Here is a 19,190-nt window from a genome sequence, read left to right on the forward strand (position 1 = left end):
AGAAATTATTTCCCACATGTAAAAAGCAAAAGCACGTGTGTTCGAAATGTCAATATGACAGCTGTTTTAGTACTGGTAGTACACGAATCAACTCGAAATGTACTTTGTGATAGGAAATTGCAATTTGATTGTTTTGAAATTTTTAATGATATTTGATAATTTAATTTGTAAATTTATCATAGGTAACTCAAAAATCGGCCAAGAGTTCTGGTACTAAACATTAATTTACCTAAATAAGGTAAACGTAACTAATCTCAGATTTTTATCAAACACAGTCTACATTACAATAATTTGACTTTGTGCATACCGCTTGTACTAATTTGTAAACACCGCACCGAAATGTACACGTCATTAGTTAGGAAAATTTGAAAATTTGCGACACAGTTTTGCGAGCAGCTGAGTTTCCCACTCATTTTTCCAGTAAGTACTGAAAAAAATTAATTTAGTGAATTGCAAATGATAGTGCAGTGATTTCAGGGATTGGAGATGAAGAGACAAAAGGCTGGAAAGGAATCAAGGAGAGAGAAAAAGGAGAGGCGTGAGGAAAATGCAAAGATCCATCAGCAACTTTTCACCGTGGCAATTCCGGTGCTGATTGTCGTATTTGTTCTAATTGCCGCATATGTTTACCTGAAAACTCGTCCCATTGAGGGTTGATTTGTACAAGTGTACTTGTTTTACGTGATACAAGTGTCTTCCAAAAATTTTTATCAATCTTAAATTTTTCTTTTTTTTTTAAAATAGAGAAGTTTCTTTACAATGATACATATTTTTACACGCTGTTCTGCACAATATTTCACTATCTCTTGGATTTTGAGCTGATAAAAATTTATAGATTGTTCAAAATGTTTGCATGGATACTAAAAAAATAAATGTTATTGAGTGAAACATTTCCATTATTTCAATAAATTTCAGAAAATATTGTGTCTTAACCCATTTTAGTCCAAATTTCATTGATCGAATTCTCTTGAAAAAATATTTTTTGTGTGTAATTAATGATTTCCTTTCACTACGAGATCTCTGAATCTTTTCTTACACTATGAGATCTTTTTTTCTATTTGAGTAAAATTACATAAATGTAAATTTTACATTGATTTTCAGCATTCGTGAATCTTTCATTGAAATTAAAATGAAAGTTGAGCCTACAAGAATGGGTTAACAATGCCGGTTGTTTTATTCAAATCGAAAATTGCTGTCTTAATCCAAAAATAGAATTTTGGGCCAAGAAAAAACGTGTGGACTTTCATTTAAGGTGAGTTTAATCGATAGATTACGCATTATTCTTTCATTTTCCATACATTTATTTTCATTCAGGATAAAACTCTGGAAATTATTTGTTATTGAGTTAATGAAAAGTTTTGTTTACTCTCCGTAAATTCTTTTAACCTCAAAAAGGAAAATTTTACAGCTTATTTTAGGGAATTTTTTACCATAAAGGGAATTTTCCAGTGGGATAGTTGCGATGGAGAACACAAAGAGCGATGCCAGTGGTGATCGAAAGGATTCAGAGAGGAAGAAACTGGCCAAAGAAGAGAAGCTACGAGATTTGAAAGTTGAGGAGCAGGTGAGTATCAAATTTCATTTTAAAACTTGAGATATCCTCGGTAGAAATAATGTGATTTTTGCATTTTTATGTGTGCAGCTTGTGAAATCAATGAGTAGCATTGAAAATCCCGATGATAAGATAAACAATCTGGTGCGAAAGTATGTGGAAATGGAAAAGGAAACCCGCAAACTTGGTGCTGTGGCTAAGCAACAGGAAAAGCGTTTGGATATGATACAGAAGGAGAAGGAAAACTTGCAGCAGGAATACAACAAAGCCATCTTGACCAAGTCCAAACTCGAATCACTGTGTCGGGAACTCCAGCGTCAAAATAAGTCCATCAAGGATGAGAGTTTTACAAAGATTCGCGAAGAAGAGGAGAAACGCAAAGAAACTCAGGCAAAGTTTCAGAAATCTCTCAACGAAATCTCTACTCTTATGACGGAAAATAACGAACGAAATAAGAAGTTGCAGGACGATAATATGGAAATGTCTAAGAGGCTCAAATTTTTGCTGGAGCAATCGGAGACACGAGAGCAGCAAGTGGAGAAAATCAACATGAGCATCGATCTTTCAACACAGCTGAATGAAGCAAAACTCACGAAAATTCAAATGGAAGCAGCTCTGGAGAAAGAAGGAATGTTAAAGGAAAAGCATGAACTTCTGACAGAGCTGAAGAAGAGTCGTCAGCAATTAGCGGATGTTCAGATGAAGGAAAAATTGATGAAGGAACAGCTGGATCTGTACACCACAAAGTACGATGAATTTCAGAATTCCCTCTCTAAGAGCAATAGCATTTTCACCACATACAAGACAGAGTTGGAAAAGATGTCAAAGAAAATCATAAAACTTGAGAAAGAGCGGAACGAGTGGAAGATGAAATTTGAGAAGAGCAACATTGCTGTTCTGGAATTGGCATCAGATAAGCAACTCAAAGATCAAATTCTCAACAAAACAACCCGTCAATTAGATCAACTTCAGAAGCTATGTCGCTTGCTTCAGGTCTTTTGTCTTTCGGAGGAATCCCAAATTGAATTTCTCTTAAATTTCTTTTTAATTTTTAGGCTGATCGTGCCCTTCTGGTAAATATTCTCAAGGAAAATAACATTGAACGACCATCACTACCGGAACTACCCCCAGAACCTGAACCAATTGAGCCAGAACCAACACCTCAGGATGATAAACTTGAGAGGATGATGAAGAATTGCAGTGAATTTAAGCAAAATCTGGCAATGCTACAGAATCAATTATCCTCAATTACAAAGCCATCCACATCACAGGAAGGCAAAAAATCAAAGAGCAAGAGTAAGAAGAAGGACGCTCAGAAGACGCCGCCGGAGCAAGAAAATGGGGAACTTGATGTTGCACAAGCCCCACCTGTTGCTTCTAGTGTCGTCCCTGAGGAACAGGAAGCCCCCACAACGAATGCAGTTGATGCAGCATCAGAAATTGATGTGGTGCAATCAGCTCCTGAGCAGTAGTGTTGGATCCTTCATAATACTTCACAGAAACCTCGAATATAGTGTGGAATTCTTAATTTAATCATCTCTCTGAATTAAATCACAAATTCTGTCATATTATACATTTAAGTGTATTCAATCGGGATTAATTTAGTTGCTGAACTCTGGAAATTCGTCCTTCAATTTCAACGCTACTGATGGATGCATCCTATCCAACACATTCTTCACGTTACCTTCGAAACATTTCTTCTCACTGGAGATTTCTTCATAGATTTTGCGCAAATCCTTGTTATTCTGCAAAAATCCTTTCAACTGTGACTCTATTTCCTGCACCTCGGTCAATATTTGTGGTAAATCCGGGCAATCCAAAGCTGCATCATGTTTTCCTGTTGTATTGTCCAATCTGCAATCATAGCTGTGGCACAAATAGTAAGGTAGCTTTTTTACTTTACTAAATTCCAAATCCAATCGCTGAAACTCCCTGACACACTCATCCATTTTTGTCCTTTAAATTGTAAGAATTTTGTCAATTTATGATTGTTTGTTTGTTCTTTCTGTTAAAATCCGTTACATTGAGGTTAAGTTTTCTCATTTCATTTTTCGATAATAGATTGTCATTTCGAAATGCCAAGTTCGTTCGAAAATTTCCCAAAAAGTGCTCGTGTGTATTTTCTTTTTCTTCACAAAACTCACAAAATTGTTAATATTTTCATTTAAAAACATTACAAATTGAAAGTATTTCAAGCATAATTTCCATTGAATAAGGTAGTTTTTGTATAAAAATCGAAGGAAAGTGAAAATTGTGAGGGGAAAATTTTGTAGGCACGCCACTTGCACAGACATCGCACGAAAAAAAAAACTTGAGAATGTCATAAAAATTTTTCTAAACTCAGGAAAAGAAGTTTTTAGTGTTTTAAGTTAGTGAAAAATAGACCAAATACAATGGAGTTTGCTGTACCACCACCACCGACGGGGGCGAACTTTTCAATACCCCCAACGGGCATGCCGCGATCTTTTCAAGGTGGCTTTCAGGGGGGTATGATGGGAGGAGGAGCGGGTCGACCCGGAATGCCCTACTTCCGGTCAATGTCTGGTTTTCCACGAGGTCCCGGGGGTATGCCAATGAGTCAGGATGATTTCGACGGGAAGCGCCTCCGGAAGAGTGTAATGCGGAAAACAGTGGACTACAATGCCTCCATAATTAGGTCTCTTGAGGTAAGGTGGACCCAGGGTGGAGATTTGGGATTTTTAATGAAAATATGGGGCCTATTGGTTGCAGAATCGTATATGGCAGCGAGATAGTAGAGATCGGAGAGCACTGCAGCCGGAGAGTATCTACACACCTGAACTTTTACCACCTCCGAGCTATATGGACAACCCGAGCAACTCTGTGACAACAAAGTTCGTCAAGACAGCCACGAATAAAATGAAATGCCCAATCTTTACGCTTGCCTGGACTCCCGAAGGACGGCGTCTGGTAACGGGAGCCAGTTCCGGAGAGTTTACTCTGTGGAATGGTCTAACCTTCAACTTTGAGACTATTCTTCAGGTTTGTTATCCAAATTAAAATTGTAAATCTTCAAAAAGAAATAATTTCCTAATTCTTGGATGCTTTTTATTCAAATTCAGGCTCACGATGCTCCCGTTAGGACAATGGTGTGGTCCCACAATGACAACTGGATGGTGACTGGAGATCATGGTGGCTACGTCAAATACTGGCAATCGAATATGAACAACGTAAAAATGTATCAGGCTCACAAGGAACCGATTCGTGGCATAAGGTACACAACACAAAGGTTTTTACAAATATATTTCTTTTATCATTGTCTGAGGAGATGGGTCAGACTTGCCTCAATACTAGCATTTCTACTTAGCAGTGTAGTTAGAATTTTTATTGAATATTTATTCTCTCTCAACCTCCTGCCCCTGTTTGTGTCTGTGATTATGAAATAAATCTTACGCATGTCCCCTCATCAAAATAAAGGACCCTTCGTTCCCTCAAAAGAAAAATTATTCACACCCCAACATATTCAAGTACTCCCAGAAAATTACTTTTGGCCAAATGTGAAGATAGAGCAAAGCGAAAAAAGCCTAATCAGTTGTTAAATTGAAGCATTAATTTGAGGCACACTCAAAAAGGATGTCAAAGGATGTTTGTTGGTGAGTCAGGTAAGATTTATGATTAAAAAATAATAAGATCTTCGATGGGAAGAGGTTAATTAAATTAAATAAAAATTATCAAATAATATTTCAATAAAAATTTAGAATGACCGTTACCTGACTTACTATTTAATTTTACGTTTTTTTTTTTTAAATAATTCTTATCTGATTTTGGTAAATCTTTAAAGTCTTGATAGCTACACCTATTTTCTTTCCATTGATAGCAAATTTACCATAATTTGTTAAGCAGTTCGGTTTTGGCTTCTGATTGAATCGGACATGAATTTCACATTAAAAGAGCAATTGTTTTTTAAAGGGAGTACTTGATGATGTTCCGATTAGGGTTAAATAAATAACCCCCTATGCTATGTCTTGCCCATACCCCTAAATGTTAGGAAAAATAAAAAGGATTAGGAAGCAAGACTGAATGTGATAAAGAAAAATAATTAACTGTGATAAAAAATGTGTGATTCAAATAAAGAGAAAACAAATCAATAAAGACGACTAAAAGAAAAATTTTTACATGAAAAAGAAAGACGAATAAAGAATAAAAATTCAGCGATTTCATCGTTGTACAAAATATTTTTTTTCCTAAATAAATTACATTAAATTGTAAGTCGTGGTTTCTTTCATTGGTTCGCGGGGGAATAAAATGATGGTTGCGCAATAAGAAAAAAAAGCATCTCAAAACTCATTCACTTGGATACCAAGGACTTCAGGAGATCCCACTTTTACGGGTCTCTCACAGCTTCTCCTTCCTTTCTGTATCGATGGCAATAAAATGAATAAAGATTTATAATAAAATTAAGAAAATATAGAAAATCCCCGACCTTCTTGAAATTGTTGAAATAGAAATAAAAAGAAAAGTCTCCCCCTTTTTCCTACACAATTTCTCACGGATGCAAGAGCAGAAGCCCGAGGAGTCCTCTCACAGCAAAAGCTAGCAAATTGGAGTGATAAAAAATACATTTTTGTACACGATGATTTTTATTATAAATAAAGCTTAGATTAATAATATTTTGAGGTTGAAAATAAAAAAAAGAGATCCCAATAAGACAGTTGATAAATAAATAAAAAATATATACCCATTTCGTCCAATATGTTCTTTTCTATCCATTCGCAGTTTTAGCCCTTCGGATAATAAATTTGCAACATGTAGCGACGATGGAACTCTCCGGGTCTTTGATTTCTATCGATGTGTCGAAGAGAGAGTCCTCAGAGGTATGTTTAATTTTTTTTTTTTAGATATTGCAACCGAAAAATATGATAAATAGTCGACTAAAGTGTGGAACTTTTAACAAATTAGGTCATGGTGCTGATGTAAAATGCGTGCATTGGCATCCACAGAAGGCTCTCATTGTTTCCGGAAGTAAAGACAATCAGCAACCAATAAAGCTGTGGGATCCTAAAAGTGGGCAAGCTCTAGCTACACTGTGAGTGCAATTTATCAAAAATTCAGCATTATGTGATTGAAAAATATATAATTTTTTTGTAGACATGCTCATAAATCCACCGTGATGGACCTCAAATGGAATGACAATGGTAATTGGCTCGTTACAGCATCGCGAGATCACTTGCTGAAGCTCTTTGATTTACGCAACTTAAGTGAAGAAGTACAAATATTCCGGGGGCATAAAAAGGAGGCGAGTGCCGTGTCGTGGCATCCAATTCACGAAGGTCTTTTCAGTTCAGGCGGTTCAGATGGTTCCGTTCTCTTCTGGAATGTCGGTACAGACAAGGAAGTTGGTGCCATTGATACAGCACACGACAGTATTGTGTGGACACTCGCATGGCATCCACTTGGTCATATCCTCTGTTCCGGTTCCAATGATCACACCATTAAGTTCTGGACGAGAAATCGTCCAGGTGATCAGATGCGCGATCGATACAATTTGAATACACTTCCAGCGAGTCTTCAAGGATATGATGATTGCGAAATTGGTAAGTAGTGGTTCATCTATAGGCAAAAAATCGACAATTTTTCCTTGTTGACTTTGAGCCTTTTGAATGCATAGAAATATCACGAAAAGTCTTTAATTTTCATAAAAATCGTCTTTGAATTGACTTTTTAGAATTTTTTATATGTGAAATTTTAAGAATATTGATTAAAAAAATTTGTTTTTTGCTGGATATAATCAAGTTAATTAGACTAAAAAGATAGGCAAGGCAAAAATTTACCAAAAATAATTTTACCCAAACAGATGATCATGTTGTAATTCCGGGAATGGGCCTTGAGGATAAATCTGACTTCACGGAAAGTTTAACAGCAGAACGAGACTATATCCCTGGCCTTGATATTGAGCCTGAGCATGATCGTCATAGAGACAAAAAGCCATATAACAAGCCCATTCCACGTAAGTTCCAAGCTCAATGGAATGATTCTGGCAAAATGGAGGAAGAAACAACATCGCAGGAGATTAAGGAAGTAATCACGCAGATTGTTGAGAATGCACCTGCCACCAGAGGAACCCCCTCGGCTATTGTAGTCCAAGGAAAGGTTATTCAAGTCATAGGTGAGTGTCACAGAGAAAAGGAATTTACGATCAAGAAATACATATATGTTTATTGTTTTTTTTTCCTTTAGCGGGATCTTTGCTGGAGGCTGCAATCATTGAAGGACCAGCCGCATTGAGCCAATTTATAAGTTCAGGTGGAATTGAGGAGCTCAAAGATGTTTTGCCTGAGGAGAAGACGGAGAAAACAGACGAAGCCGAAGAGGAGGGAGATGAACCTGCACCCAAACGTACTCTGATTGATCACAATGTCCAATATATTTACGACAAACCATCGGGTCCATCAATTCCATCACTCATGGACCTAAAGCTGGATACTGTGAATGTGAATCTTCCGCCATCAACAGTTCCGCCCAAGTATGATCGTGATCGCCTGAGGAATGGTACAGGTGAACCGGTGGCTGCCCTCACGAGCCCATGGCAGTCAACAACAGGTCAACCTGCAGCAGTTACACCAAGTCCTTGGGCATTTGGGCAAGCACCACAATCGCTCAATGAAGTAACTCAAAATTTCCGGAGTAATCTCAATGCGGTTGCATTTGGCCCATCCGTTGGTAGTGGTACTGGCAGCAATGGTAATGGCAATGCAGCACGTAAAGTTGAACCCTTCCGCGATGGGCGCAACCGAAATGTGGATGGTGGCACTGACCGAAGTCGACGTGCTGGATCAGGAGAACGCAGTCGTAGATCTGGTAACAGGTGGGGAAGGCGTTAGAAGACCCTAAAATAAATCTTATTTAACAAACCTCTAAATAATACAATTAAATAGGTAATGATGTTCATTTTTATATATAATTTGCACCTTTTTGCTATATAATAAGATCATGTAAAAAAAATAGAATATTTAGATTAATAAAATGATGTGCTATTGATTCAATGCATAGAAAATAGGGAGGGGAGGGGCAAAAACACAAAATTAGTTGATCCAGATCTATTATTTAATACATTTTTATTTTTGCAACAAAGAAAAGCTTTCACAAAATTCCAAAATGATCCACAAACTACTCTGACGGTGCATCAGGTCGATTCTTATTCTGCTGAACAATATTTACGAGTTTCTTCACCGTGAGATTCTTATTGAGAATCCCCGGAATCTGCCTTATGGCACCGCTTGGCTTTACGTAGATTGTGTGTGGTATTTTTGTTGTACCCTCTCCGGTGGTGGATCTTCCTGCCTTATCTGAATCCACATTAATAATGATGGGCTGAAGTTTAGACGTTGCAATGGGCTTGGTGGATGTCATGACGCCACTCCGTTCGATGTCACTCGCCTTCACTTTGACAACTTTATTCCCAACAATTTGCATACTACTCGTTACCACGGGAGTTCCGGAATTAATTTGCCTGAAGCTCGATTGTCCTCCTGCTGATGAAACCACAACTTTTGTATACTTGAGTGGTGGGACATTCTTTGAGATGATATTTGGCTTCATATTCATTGTGTTGCGATTGATAAACACCACCTGTTTACCACTACTTCCAACACCTGCCTTTGTGGCGGGAACGAGATTTATAATTCTCGTATTGGACGTTTCTGAATCCTTCTTAGGACTAACAATGATTGCGCTCTCATTTGAGAGATCTGCATCTTCAGTGGATGCATCAGATTCATGAATATTACCCTCATTATCCGCAAAAACAATGGGGATGTCGAAGATGTTAGTACTGGATAAGTCTGGTTGGGATTTTTCGGCACTACTGGATGTAATCATTGGTTTTGTGGTCTTCATGATTGTGAACTTGTTGGGCAAACCACTTGAGGACACTGTAACCAACTGAGGCGCCTGTGGGGATTGTTTCTTCATTGAGATCACCTTATTGCCCGTGGATGTCTTTATCGTGTACAATTGAGGCGTCTTTGTGGGTGTGGCAACGGTACTTCCGCTCTTTATTGTGAACACCTGCGATGTTGTTCCCACATTCTCCATACTTCCCGGCTTGAGCTGCACAAATTGATTCGGCGGTACCATCTTCACTTTGGGTCTCTGTATCATGGGTAAGACAATGGGTGTTCCTCCAACGCCTGAAACCGTTGTGGAATTCGGAGCTCTCCCAGATACCAAACTACTAACAGCTCCACTTGGAATAATGGGTTTGTACTCTACTTTTTGCGTAATCTTCCCCTGAACGATCTCATAGGACGTCATAATGGGTGATTTTGTCTTAACAATATCTCCATGAGTAGGAAGTGCATCCGGAGGTACCAATTCGGTAATTCCCTCCTGTGGCAAAATACTCTGAATAGCAATATCAAGAGCCTCACTCGATGGCTGAAGAATTCCACTTGTGGGAATCGGTTTCTTGGGTGTCTTCCCCGGAATGGGCTTATTATTCAGCCTGGGACGTCCAACAGGACGGGGAGTCTTTGTCGGACTGGGTTTTTCATCACCTCCATTCTCTGAATCACCCGTAATCTTCCTTTTACGTGCTGTTGTGATGGTATTCACCCCATTGGGTGTAGCCACGGATGATTGATTGAGTCCTCCACCTGGCAGCTGGCGCGGACCAGGAGGATTAATTAAGCACGATGTCGCAAATTCAGCCACCTCATCCATTACCATATTATCTACCATGGCCTGCGTAACCTTCTCAATGCGCCTCTTCTTCGTATTCACACGCAGGGCATCATCGGCTGAACCCACAATCACTAAACTCGTTTGAGCTATCATATTCTCACGCAGAGACTCAATCTCTTCCTGACTTGTTCGTGCTGAATTCTGCCCAATTACAAACAATATTGGCGTTGTGATCTCTTGAATTTGATCATCAGGACACCCCCGGATACCCTGCATGGTATTGTAGGCAAATCCCATGCAAACAATCGAGCTGGCTGACTCCAAAACACCAATTTGTAGTGCCAATGCAGCCCCTGAATTGAATCCCACAAGAATGATTGGTCTCCCCGGGGATTCAGCACGAATATCTTGAATTTTTGCCCGTGAAACTGTGACAAGTTGCTCAACGACTGTCTGCATATTTTGCTTCTGAATTGCCACACCGCCAGCATGGATTGCAATCGGCACTACGGAGCCCATTGTGGCAAAAAGAGCAAACCATTTCTGCATTCTATTGCTTGCGGGACTCACGGATGGTCCATTTGGGAGAATTATAATTATTGGCTGATTGGGCAGTTTACGATTCTGCAAGAAAAACAATTTTAAGGGTAAAGAAAAGACGAGATTTGTGCGATTTGTACTTACTTTGTGATTAATCTTTGGTTCCCACGGTTCCTTCATCACGGGTCCCATAATTTCATGCATACCATGACTGGTACGACCAAAGATCATCTTGTCCACCATGGCTGGTAGCTTTGCCTTGAGTGTTTGCAAGATATCGAGATAGAGGCTCATGTAGCACGGCGGGAGATGCTCCATGAGTACACCATGAAGCCACTGCGTTAGCCTGACGTCCCAGTTAACAGCAGCAAGTGCCTGTCGCATTCTCTGGCAACTCTTGTCGATATCTGCCCTCCGGAAGACAGACTCGTGCTCGCGACTCTTTCGCGCTAGACGTGCCAGCCGATCGAGATCGAGAATGTTGGCAACTTTAGCAAAGAGATTCTGCTGCACCACCGTCCAACCGAATTTGTTAACTTTCTCCTCCCAGTCGTCCTCATCGGGATTGCTGTTCTTCACACAGTAGGCAATCTGCGTTGTGTACTCCATGGCTTTCATGGCCTCATCCTCGTCATACGGCAGAGCCGACGACTTGTGCTGCTCATCGACATCAATTCCCTGTAGAGAGCACAGGTGGTGGCGGAGTTTGGGAGTGATTTGTGACAATATTGTATTTACCTCATCGTTGGCGTGTACGTGACACGAGGGGCACTGTGGTGCTCTGTTGACCATAATAGTTCTCGTTGACATGACTTTGCTGTTTTCTGCAGGCCTCCAATCACGAGAATAGCTATGTTCCATTTCCACAGCAGACTCGCACCGAAACTGCGAAAAAAGTATTGTTTCCGGAGAGATAATTTGAAGAGGAGACCTTTTGTGAGTCACAAGTTTGTGGTTATGTTTGCAAATTGATTTTCTTTTTTTTTCTTTTAACTTGGATTATTTCCAAGGTCAAAAATAATTATTGCACGAACAATTCTATCAATTGTCTGCATTTTTATCAAATGAAACCTCCTAATTTCTTTATTATTCATTGAAAAATATTTCTTTTTTGGTCTTTTTTCTTACCCAAACGTCAGCAACTTTTTGCAATTAGTTTTTCGTGGGGAAAAATGGAAAAAGTGCACTTTTCACTATCATACGATATATAATTGATAAAGGAAAAAGAGTCTATTGATAAAAATTTTGGGTTAAAATTGGAATTTTACAATTTTTTTACGAAAAAAACTTTTCTCGACAGCCAGCGTCGTCTATAAAAAAAATTCACCCCATAAACTAACTGATTGAGATATCATTTCGACATCGACGGATTTTCGTCAGAAATATTCTTTGCCAAAAAAGCAAAATGTGAAAAATTGGCGCAATACTTTTTTGGTAAAATAAAATATTTGGCAGTTAAATCATTAAATTAATTAAAATAAATTAGATAAAATTGTTTTTTTTTATACATCTATTGTTATGTTATGAACTACATACTACGAAATGACTAAAGGAAATCTACAATATTTCCATGGGTGATTGGTTGAAGGGTCAGAAAATTATCATTTTCCTATTTCGCAATTTACAAATTCCGATAAGAAAATACATAAATAAAAGCATAGAGCTTCCAATGAGATACATGTATCCCCGAAAACTGTTTGATTATGTTTTTATGTACTGGCATTGCGAAATCTCGGCATAAAAGGGAAATAGGAAAAAAGTCATCCCCGGCACACAATTCGGAAAAGAAAAATCTTATGCAATGGGGGGCGCGTTTTGTGGGTGTAAATTGTAAATAAAACAATCCAAAGCAATTGGAGAATACTCACATGTGTGTGATGATAAGGAAGCCCGTTATTTCCCAGCATGTCTTGATTAAGTTCATTCACACTGCCTTCGCCGCCGCATGACATTGTTTTGTTTGCCGACACTTTCATTTTTACCGCAAAATATGGCACAAGGAAGCACCGGCAGTGGCTTTTCAACGCCAACTGCCCACTTCACTGATTCTTCCTGGGATTAGATTGTGAATTAAAGGGAGAAAACAAGTAATTAAGGAAGAAAATGAGAAAATTTCGCGCTAGACTTGCACTCGGTTTCTTGACAGTCACCCAATAAAATACGCGTATGGAAACGGACTTTTTTGTCCTATGAACATCCCACGACAAATGTGTGATCAAATACTTTCCTCTCACTCTGGCATTTTGTGTAGGTGAGCTTTTTTTGAGTGTGTGGGTGAATTTTGAAATGTAACAGTCGAAAAAATTAAAAAAAATTAATTTTCCATGGAAAAACTCATTTTTGGGGCGCCAAAAGTTGGCGGGTGGCTTAGGGGAGCCCAAAAAACGTTCAGTAAAAATTTGGTGGCGCAACTCACGGAATTTTTTTTGTGGAATTTGCACGACTTTTTCTGGCGCGGATTTTGAGAGATTTGAACTGGGGACGCCAAACGACGCGGCGTCGCCTCCTGGTCACAAAAAACGTAATTTCGCCGAGAAATTCGGCGGAAAACGCGAGAAAATTGCGAAAAAGTAATTGTGGGAGGGAGACAAAGTCAGTTGCCGTGGGAAGAGAGAACACGGTGAGAGAGCATGAGAAAATATATCTCTCTCTCACTTCCTCTTTGACCTACAGCGCCACCAAATTTTCCGCGGATTTCCCGCGCAATGTCTTTTTTGTCACAGTGCTGTCAAAAATGGAGAAGAAGAAAGAAGTTTAATTCGGTGGTTCCTTTTGTTCCTACATTTCTCCCTTTTTCCGATTCCAAAACAATCACAAGAGTCTTGTGGAATACGCGTAAGTTTATCTTTTGTCTGGAAATAGGACCGGGAATTGATTTAGGTGAATAATTTCAGCATGAAAATTGGACCGGAGACAATGGATCTGGACTTGTATGACAATGAAGATAAATTCTTCATTCCACAAGATCATCTCAAAGGAGAAATCTGTGATTTTGAAATCGACCCGTTCCTCACAATCGGTATAGTTCCTATTGAAAATGAAAGCTTTAGTGATATACTTGCAATCGATGTGAAGCCATTGGACTACAACATTCCAAAAGATGAAGAAGACACACCCCTGAAAGATGAAGTCAGGCAGTATCTCGAAGTTGAGGCAAACACAGCAATAGTCCCATGTAGTACTCCCCCAAAGGGGGATGTAGAGAATGTATCAGGAGAGAGCTTTCACTGTTCCGAATGCATGAAACCCTGCTCAAATAGACTGGTACTTCGTGCTCATCTCCGAAGGCACCTCAAGGAGTCTCAATTCAAGTGCAAAATCTGCAATCTCTCATTTCGCTATGCTGGGAAATTAGTGGAGCACTCAGCGTGTCATTCAACTGCTGACGAGCCCCACAGATGTCCCGTCTGTAAGACTGTCTTTGAGAATCTGAAAGAACTGAAAGACCATGTCAATAATACTCATGAAAAACTTCAAATGTGTGACCTGTGTGGGAAGAATTTTCGCTCCCGGAAAGCCCTCAAGGATCACCTGCGCCTCCATTCAGGTGACAAACCCTACAAATGCGAAGACTGCGACAAAACCTTTGCCACAGCATCACATCTTTCGAGTCATAGAAGAATCCACAGGACTGCCAAACTACATAAATGCGAGTAAGTGCCCCCAAAAAATACATTTTTAATCTAAAAAGATTTCATTTTACATTTATTTTCCATCAAATAGTCTTCTGGTATTGATTTATTTCTCATTCGTGTCATAATAGTATAACATTTTGTATTTAAATCAAAAGGGGAGAGCGAGGGAGTAAGCTTTGTTGCTCTGCCGATATTGTGATTCACTTGGTGACATCACTGTACCAAAAAATTCAAATATTTTGCTTTTTGAAAGACTATCTTTAGCATTTCCTTCAGTTTAATCAGATTTGATTTTTTTTTTAAATTTATTTATCATAAAAAATCGACTGAATAAGAAAAGTTTGATTTTTAGAGTTAATTTTGCGAGGAAAATAAAAATTAATTTTGATTGTTTACTACTTAGGATTGTAAAATCTCATTCTATATAATGATTATCATCTCAGGATAAAATAAGGAATTAATTAGAATCAATTGCAATAGCTGTGGATTTTACACAGTTGAACCCGAGCTCTAAATCCCAATGTGCCGCAAAATCATGAATATTTCTTCGTTTCCCTTCACAAATCAATGGAATTCTTAATCAAGCAGGGAAAAAGGGGGCAATTGATGAGGGTGTAAAAAAACAACTTTGTGCATTTCTTGCTCTTCGATTTTTTTTATTTCCCTTTATAAATGTGATATATTTTGTTGCCTTTTCATATTTCATGGGGTGGCATTTAAAAGAAAAAATATATTTTCTTATTTATTGGACGGGCGTGGTATTTGTTTTTCTGTGAAGCCTGATAGAATATCAAACAGGGAATTGAATTTATTTTTTTGCTAAAATAAAATTGCGAGACTCCACCACACCGAAAAATATTGATTGTACATAGTCATATTTCGCATGCCTGATAGGGAATATAAAAGGAAATGAAACCTGCAGGCAATAATGGGTGAGGGTTGTGTAATGGAAAACGATGAAACAATTTGGATATAATACATAAACTCCCCTAAAGTCACAAACGGAAAAGGAATATACATTTTTTTTTAAAGGAAAAGGGACGTGGCAACATACAATGGTAGACAGACAGCTAAAAAGCGCAAGCTCAAAATTCCCTTCACTGCCCAGAATCTTTGAGATTTACAGTCAAATTAGAGAGGTGGAGGGTTTGGGTGAAGGAGCTGCTTCTATGTAATATACACGTTATAAGAGTGTCTTCACCCCAGAACCATATACGTAGTCTTCCTTCATTGTATGTACATATGTAGCGTAATCTAATATTTTTTCATGCGAGCAAACCGCGGCAAAAATTCTCCAGCAGAACCCCTCGCTTTGAAAGAATTTCTTTGAGCACGTATTCTTTTCAATTTTCGCTCTTCATATCGGTGGGATGAGCATGAAAATTGTCTTGACGACGGAAGAGAAAATATGTTATTATAAATACAACATAATGTGAATAGTATAATTATTTTATTTTTCTCTTATAAATACACATTTACATAGAATTGTAATAACAATAATTATAACTTGTCTCCAATTATTCTCATTCCCTTCTCCAAAGACTTAGATTAAATTATTTAAAGTGGGTATTTATTGTATAGAAATTACCAAGAATATATTTTGTAAGAGAAAAGAAAAGACAAAAAATGTCGTTGAAAGATTATGTATGTTGAAGAGAGCTCCCCATAAGTTTATTTTTCTTCCGTCCCTCCTTTCAGTGTGATGAATTTATACAGGTTGGACTGGGTGATTTTCATCCCTCGCATATGTATAAAAAAGGGGGTGTTTCTGTCATTTTTTTATATGAAAAATGAAGTATATAAGTTTGTATGGGGAAGAAATTGCTAAATCTACAGAAATAGGGGAGTTTCTTACACCTCTCTGTATGTATTACTCCATCTTCGAGGGGAGAATTTTATTTTTTCTTGTTTGGTTTATGCTGAAAAATTGATTTGTAAACTCAGCTGTAACCTTTGGTGAATGAATGAGTCTCACAGAAGAATTGGATTCTTATTTGAATTTGGCAAGGTTTTATTTTTTACTTGATGCAATTAATTAATTTTTTTTTAAAAGGTAGGTGCATTAAGTTTTAAAATTAATTAATAAAAAGTAGATAAGCTCCTAATTTTTTTAGGGCTTAGATTAACAGGTAAAAATAGTTTAGTTTCTCAACATATTTTTTCTTTAATAATATTTCTAGAAAATGTGGCTCTGAGTATACGAGGTCGTATGACCTGAAAAAGCACACAATGAGAAATTGTGGAAAGGCAAATGGCAATAAAAGGAGAAGAAAAGGAAAATCATCAACATCGGGAGTACTGCCATGTCCATGTTGTACAAAAAATCAAGATAATTCGGTGAAAAAGAAATTAATTGGTGATCATTTGATGAGACACAAAATCTTCAATTCCTACAAATGCAAATACTGCGACCAAACATTCTACAATCCCAATGATTTCATTCAGCACGAATTATTTCACACGGGAAAATTCCCTCTGTACTGCATGTTCTGCAATGATATCTGTGAAAGCCAAGAATTAGCAGAGGTCACGGGGAGGAATCACAAGACACGGGTTTTGTGTGAAATTTGTGGGAATCTCTATAGGAGGGAGAACACCCTCGTTGGTGGTGATCATCAGATTGGAAAAGAGAAAGAAGCAACAGCAGAAGCATTGAGTCCAATGGAGAAAATTGACTTCACGTGGATACTATCACAGCAAACACCTCACGAATCATTCCGATGTCCGGAATGTGGAAAAACGTTCCTCAGAAAGAATCTCTTCAACGTTCACGCGAAGAGGCACAAAATAGCCACTCAGTACAAATGTGAACACTGCAACCTCGCATTTCGCTATGCCAGTCAACTTGTTGTGCATATCCTTGATCATCCGGAAAAAGTCACCCTACAGTGTCCCGTGTGCGGTAACTTTTTCCAAGATCAAGATAGTCTGGAGAATCATGTACTCCTGACGCATGAGAATGTTCTTGTTTGCGACATTTGCGGAAAATCCTTTAGGAGTGACATCTCATTGCGCAATCACACGCGTACCCACACTGGTTTTCGTCCGTACGAATGTCCAGAGTGTGGAAAAACATTTACTACATCCTCGCATCTCTCCAGTCATAGGAGAACCCATCGCACACAGAAGCAATTCAAGTGCGAGTAAGAAACCCTTTTTTATTCAATTTCTTGATGATGGAATATATATATTTTTTTAATATTGCTCTGTTTGTTCTTTTCAGCGAATGCAATTTACTCTTCACCCGAGAAACCCATCTGAGGAGACACATTTTGGGCAACAAATGCAAAGGGCGCGACGAGAAAAAGACTCCGAAACGCCTTGGATGTTCCTCATGCCCAGACAGTTTCACCTCGAAGAAGGGTTTGAAGCAGCATATCGAGAGTATGCACAATCAGAGCACTTTGAATGAAGCTTAGACGTGAAAGTTTATAATGAATGAATCATTCATGTATCCTATCTATTCCTATTATACGTAGTATTATTACAAGAATTGTATTTTTGGGATTTTGGTGAATTTAATAAAGGCGTGCTACATCTAATTTCACTATAAACTATGAAAAAAATTTGTTTTTATTTATTATTTAATTGAAGAAAAATAATTTTAACGGATTTTTTTTTCAAAAACTTGATTTTCTCTTACCTCTTATCCATTCTTAAGAATATATATCTTAATTTAAGAGTATTATTGTATTTTACATTGATATTTTTTTATATCTTAATTTAAGAGTTTAGTTTCCAGCGGCGGCGTAAATTAAATTTATTAACCGATGAGATAGCATGAGAAAAATACTTTCCTCTCACTCTAGCATTTTGTGGTGGGGGGAGTGCGCTGAAAAATTAATTTTTAAAAATTAATTTTCCATGGAAAAACTCATTTTTGGGGCGCCAAAAGTTGGCGGGTGGCTCAGGGGGCCCCAAAGTACGTTCAGTAAAAATTTGGTGGCGCAACTCCCCGGATTTTTTTGGGGAATTTGCACGACTTTTTCTGGCGCGGATTTTGAGAGTTTTGAACTGGGGACGCCAATCGACGCGGCGTCGCTTTCTGGTCACAAAAAACACAGTTTCGCTGGGAAATTCGGCGGAAAACGCGAGAAAACTGCGAAAAACTAATTGTGGGAGGGAGACAGTATCAGTACGAACACCGTCTCATTTTCTCCTCAACCAACAGTGCCAAAAAGTAGCTGTGTGGTGGCTTTTGGAACTACATTTAGGGCGCCAATTTCAAAAAGTAGTAAAAAAAGTGTGAAATTTATATGGGGGCGCTACAAAGGGGGGCTCTGGGGGGAAAATTAATACCGCTGGTGAAAACCGCCTGGTGCCAATAAACTCTGTACCAAACATCGCGATCGGACCACCGGTGTAGAAATGCATAGCTGAACAGGCTGAACAGACACGAAATCCGTTATTTATTATATAGAAAAGATAGATAAACCTCTCAAAAAAACTACTACACGTCTGCCGCCCCCACAAACCCCCTTTGTAGCCGGAAAAGCCGGAAAATTCCGTGCGCCAAATGGTTTCGGTGCAGTTTCTCAAATTTGGCGCGGCAGCAAAAAAAGTAAACTGCGAAAAATTCTTCATAAAAGCCCAAAAACTTGGGAAAATTAAAAATTAAAAACCGAAAAAACTGGAGTTTTGTTAAGATCTTTTTTTTTGCTTTAAATCTTTAGAAATGATTAGAAAGGGTGCGACGAGGAGTGAAGAGGGTATTATTAGTGTGATCTGATTATTAAATTCTAATTCTTAAAATTATTTAATTAGCTTAAATTATCCTTTATTTCTATCTTAAACATTCTTAATTTATTAATAGAACACAAAGT

General features: G+C 38.2%; 4 protein-coding genes and 1 long non-coding RNA gene across 7 annotated transcripts; 3 read left to right on the plus strand and 2 right to left on the minus strand.

The window, feature by feature from the left end:
• The first annotated feature begins 228 nt into the window (after positions 1-228).
• Positions 229-3,125, plus strand: LOC129797159 (alpha-taxilin). Of its 2 annotated transcripts, XM_055839500.1 has the most exons (5): positions 229-420; positions 478-1,252; positions 1,409-1,564; positions 1,643-2,545; positions 2,608-3,125. In XM_055839500.1, the coding sequence occupies exons 3-5, from the start codon at positions 1,463-1,465 to the stop codon at positions 3,022-3,024; spliced, it is 1,422 nt and encodes a 473-aa protein (XP_055695475.1). In that variant the 5' UTR covers positions 229-420; positions 478-1,252; positions 1,409-1,462; the 3' UTR covers positions 3,025-3,125. The 2 variants fall into 2 exon arrangements, with proteins under 2 accessions (XP_055695475.1, XP_055695474.1); XM_055839499.1 differs by lacking the exon at positions 229-420 and having other exon boundaries at positions 1,108-1,252; positions 1,438-1,564.
• LOC129797160 (uncharacterized) lies at positions 3,064-3,675 on the minus strand. Its single transcript, XR_008751308.1, has 2 exons — positions 3,575-3,675; positions 3,064-3,508 (listed from the first exon to the last, which is right to left on the minus strand). It is a non-coding gene; the product is annotated as an uncharacterized LOC129797160 (long non-coding RNA).
• LOC129797157 (pre-mRNA 3' end processing protein WDR33) lies at positions 3,622-8,548 on the plus strand. Its single transcript, XM_055839496.1, has 8 exons — positions 3,622-4,218; positions 4,283-4,552; positions 4,633-4,784; positions 6,287-6,384; positions 6,470-6,596; positions 6,659-7,104; positions 7,365-7,676; positions 7,748-8,548. Exons 1-8 carry the CDS (start codon positions 3,946-3,948, stop codon positions 8,389-8,391), a joined length of 2,322 nt encoding a protein of 773 aa, XP_055695471.1. The 5' UTR covers positions 3,622-3,945; the 3' UTR covers positions 8,392-8,548.
• A 44-nt stretch (positions 8,549-8,592) lies between these two features.
• On the minus strand, positions 8,593-12,902 carry LOC129797156 (KAT8 regulatory NSL complex subunit 3). Of its 2 annotated transcripts, none has more exons than XM_055839494.1 (4): positions 12,601-12,902; positions 11,471-11,617; positions 10,877-11,410; positions 8,593-10,816 (listed from the first exon to the last, which is right to left on the minus strand). In XM_055839494.1, exons 1-4 carry the CDS (start codon positions 12,706-12,708, stop codon positions 8,678-8,680), a joined length of 2,928 nt encoding a protein of 975 aa, XP_055695469.1. In that variant the 5' UTR covers positions 12,709-12,902; the 3' UTR covers positions 8,593-8,677. The 2 variants fall into 2 exon arrangements, with proteins under 2 accessions (XP_055695469.1, XP_055695470.1); XM_055839495.1 differs by lacking the exon at positions 12,601-12,902 and adding an exon at positions 11,861-12,072.
• A 530-nt stretch (positions 12,903-13,432) lies between these two features.
• On the plus strand, positions 13,433-17,857 carry LOC129797161 (zinc finger protein 431-like). Its single transcript, XM_055839502.1, has 4 exons — positions 13,433-13,567; positions 13,627-14,385; positions 16,548-17,510; positions 17,591-17,857. The coding sequence occupies exons 2-4, from the start codon at positions 13,628-13,630 to the stop codon at positions 17,784-17,786; spliced, it is 1,917 nt and encodes a 638-aa protein (XP_055695477.1). The 5' UTR covers positions 13,433-13,567; position 13,627; the 3' UTR covers positions 17,787-17,857.
• Positions 17,858-19,190: the final 1,333 nt, after the last annotated feature.

This window comes from Lutzomyia longipalpis, chromosome 1 (genome assembly GCF_024334085.1).
Source record: "Lutzomyia longipalpis isolate SR_M1_2022 chromosome 1, ASM2433408v1".
Taxonomy (NCBI): domain Eukaryota; kingdom Metazoa; phylum Arthropoda; class Insecta; order Diptera; family Psychodidae; genus Lutzomyia; species Lutzomyia longipalpis.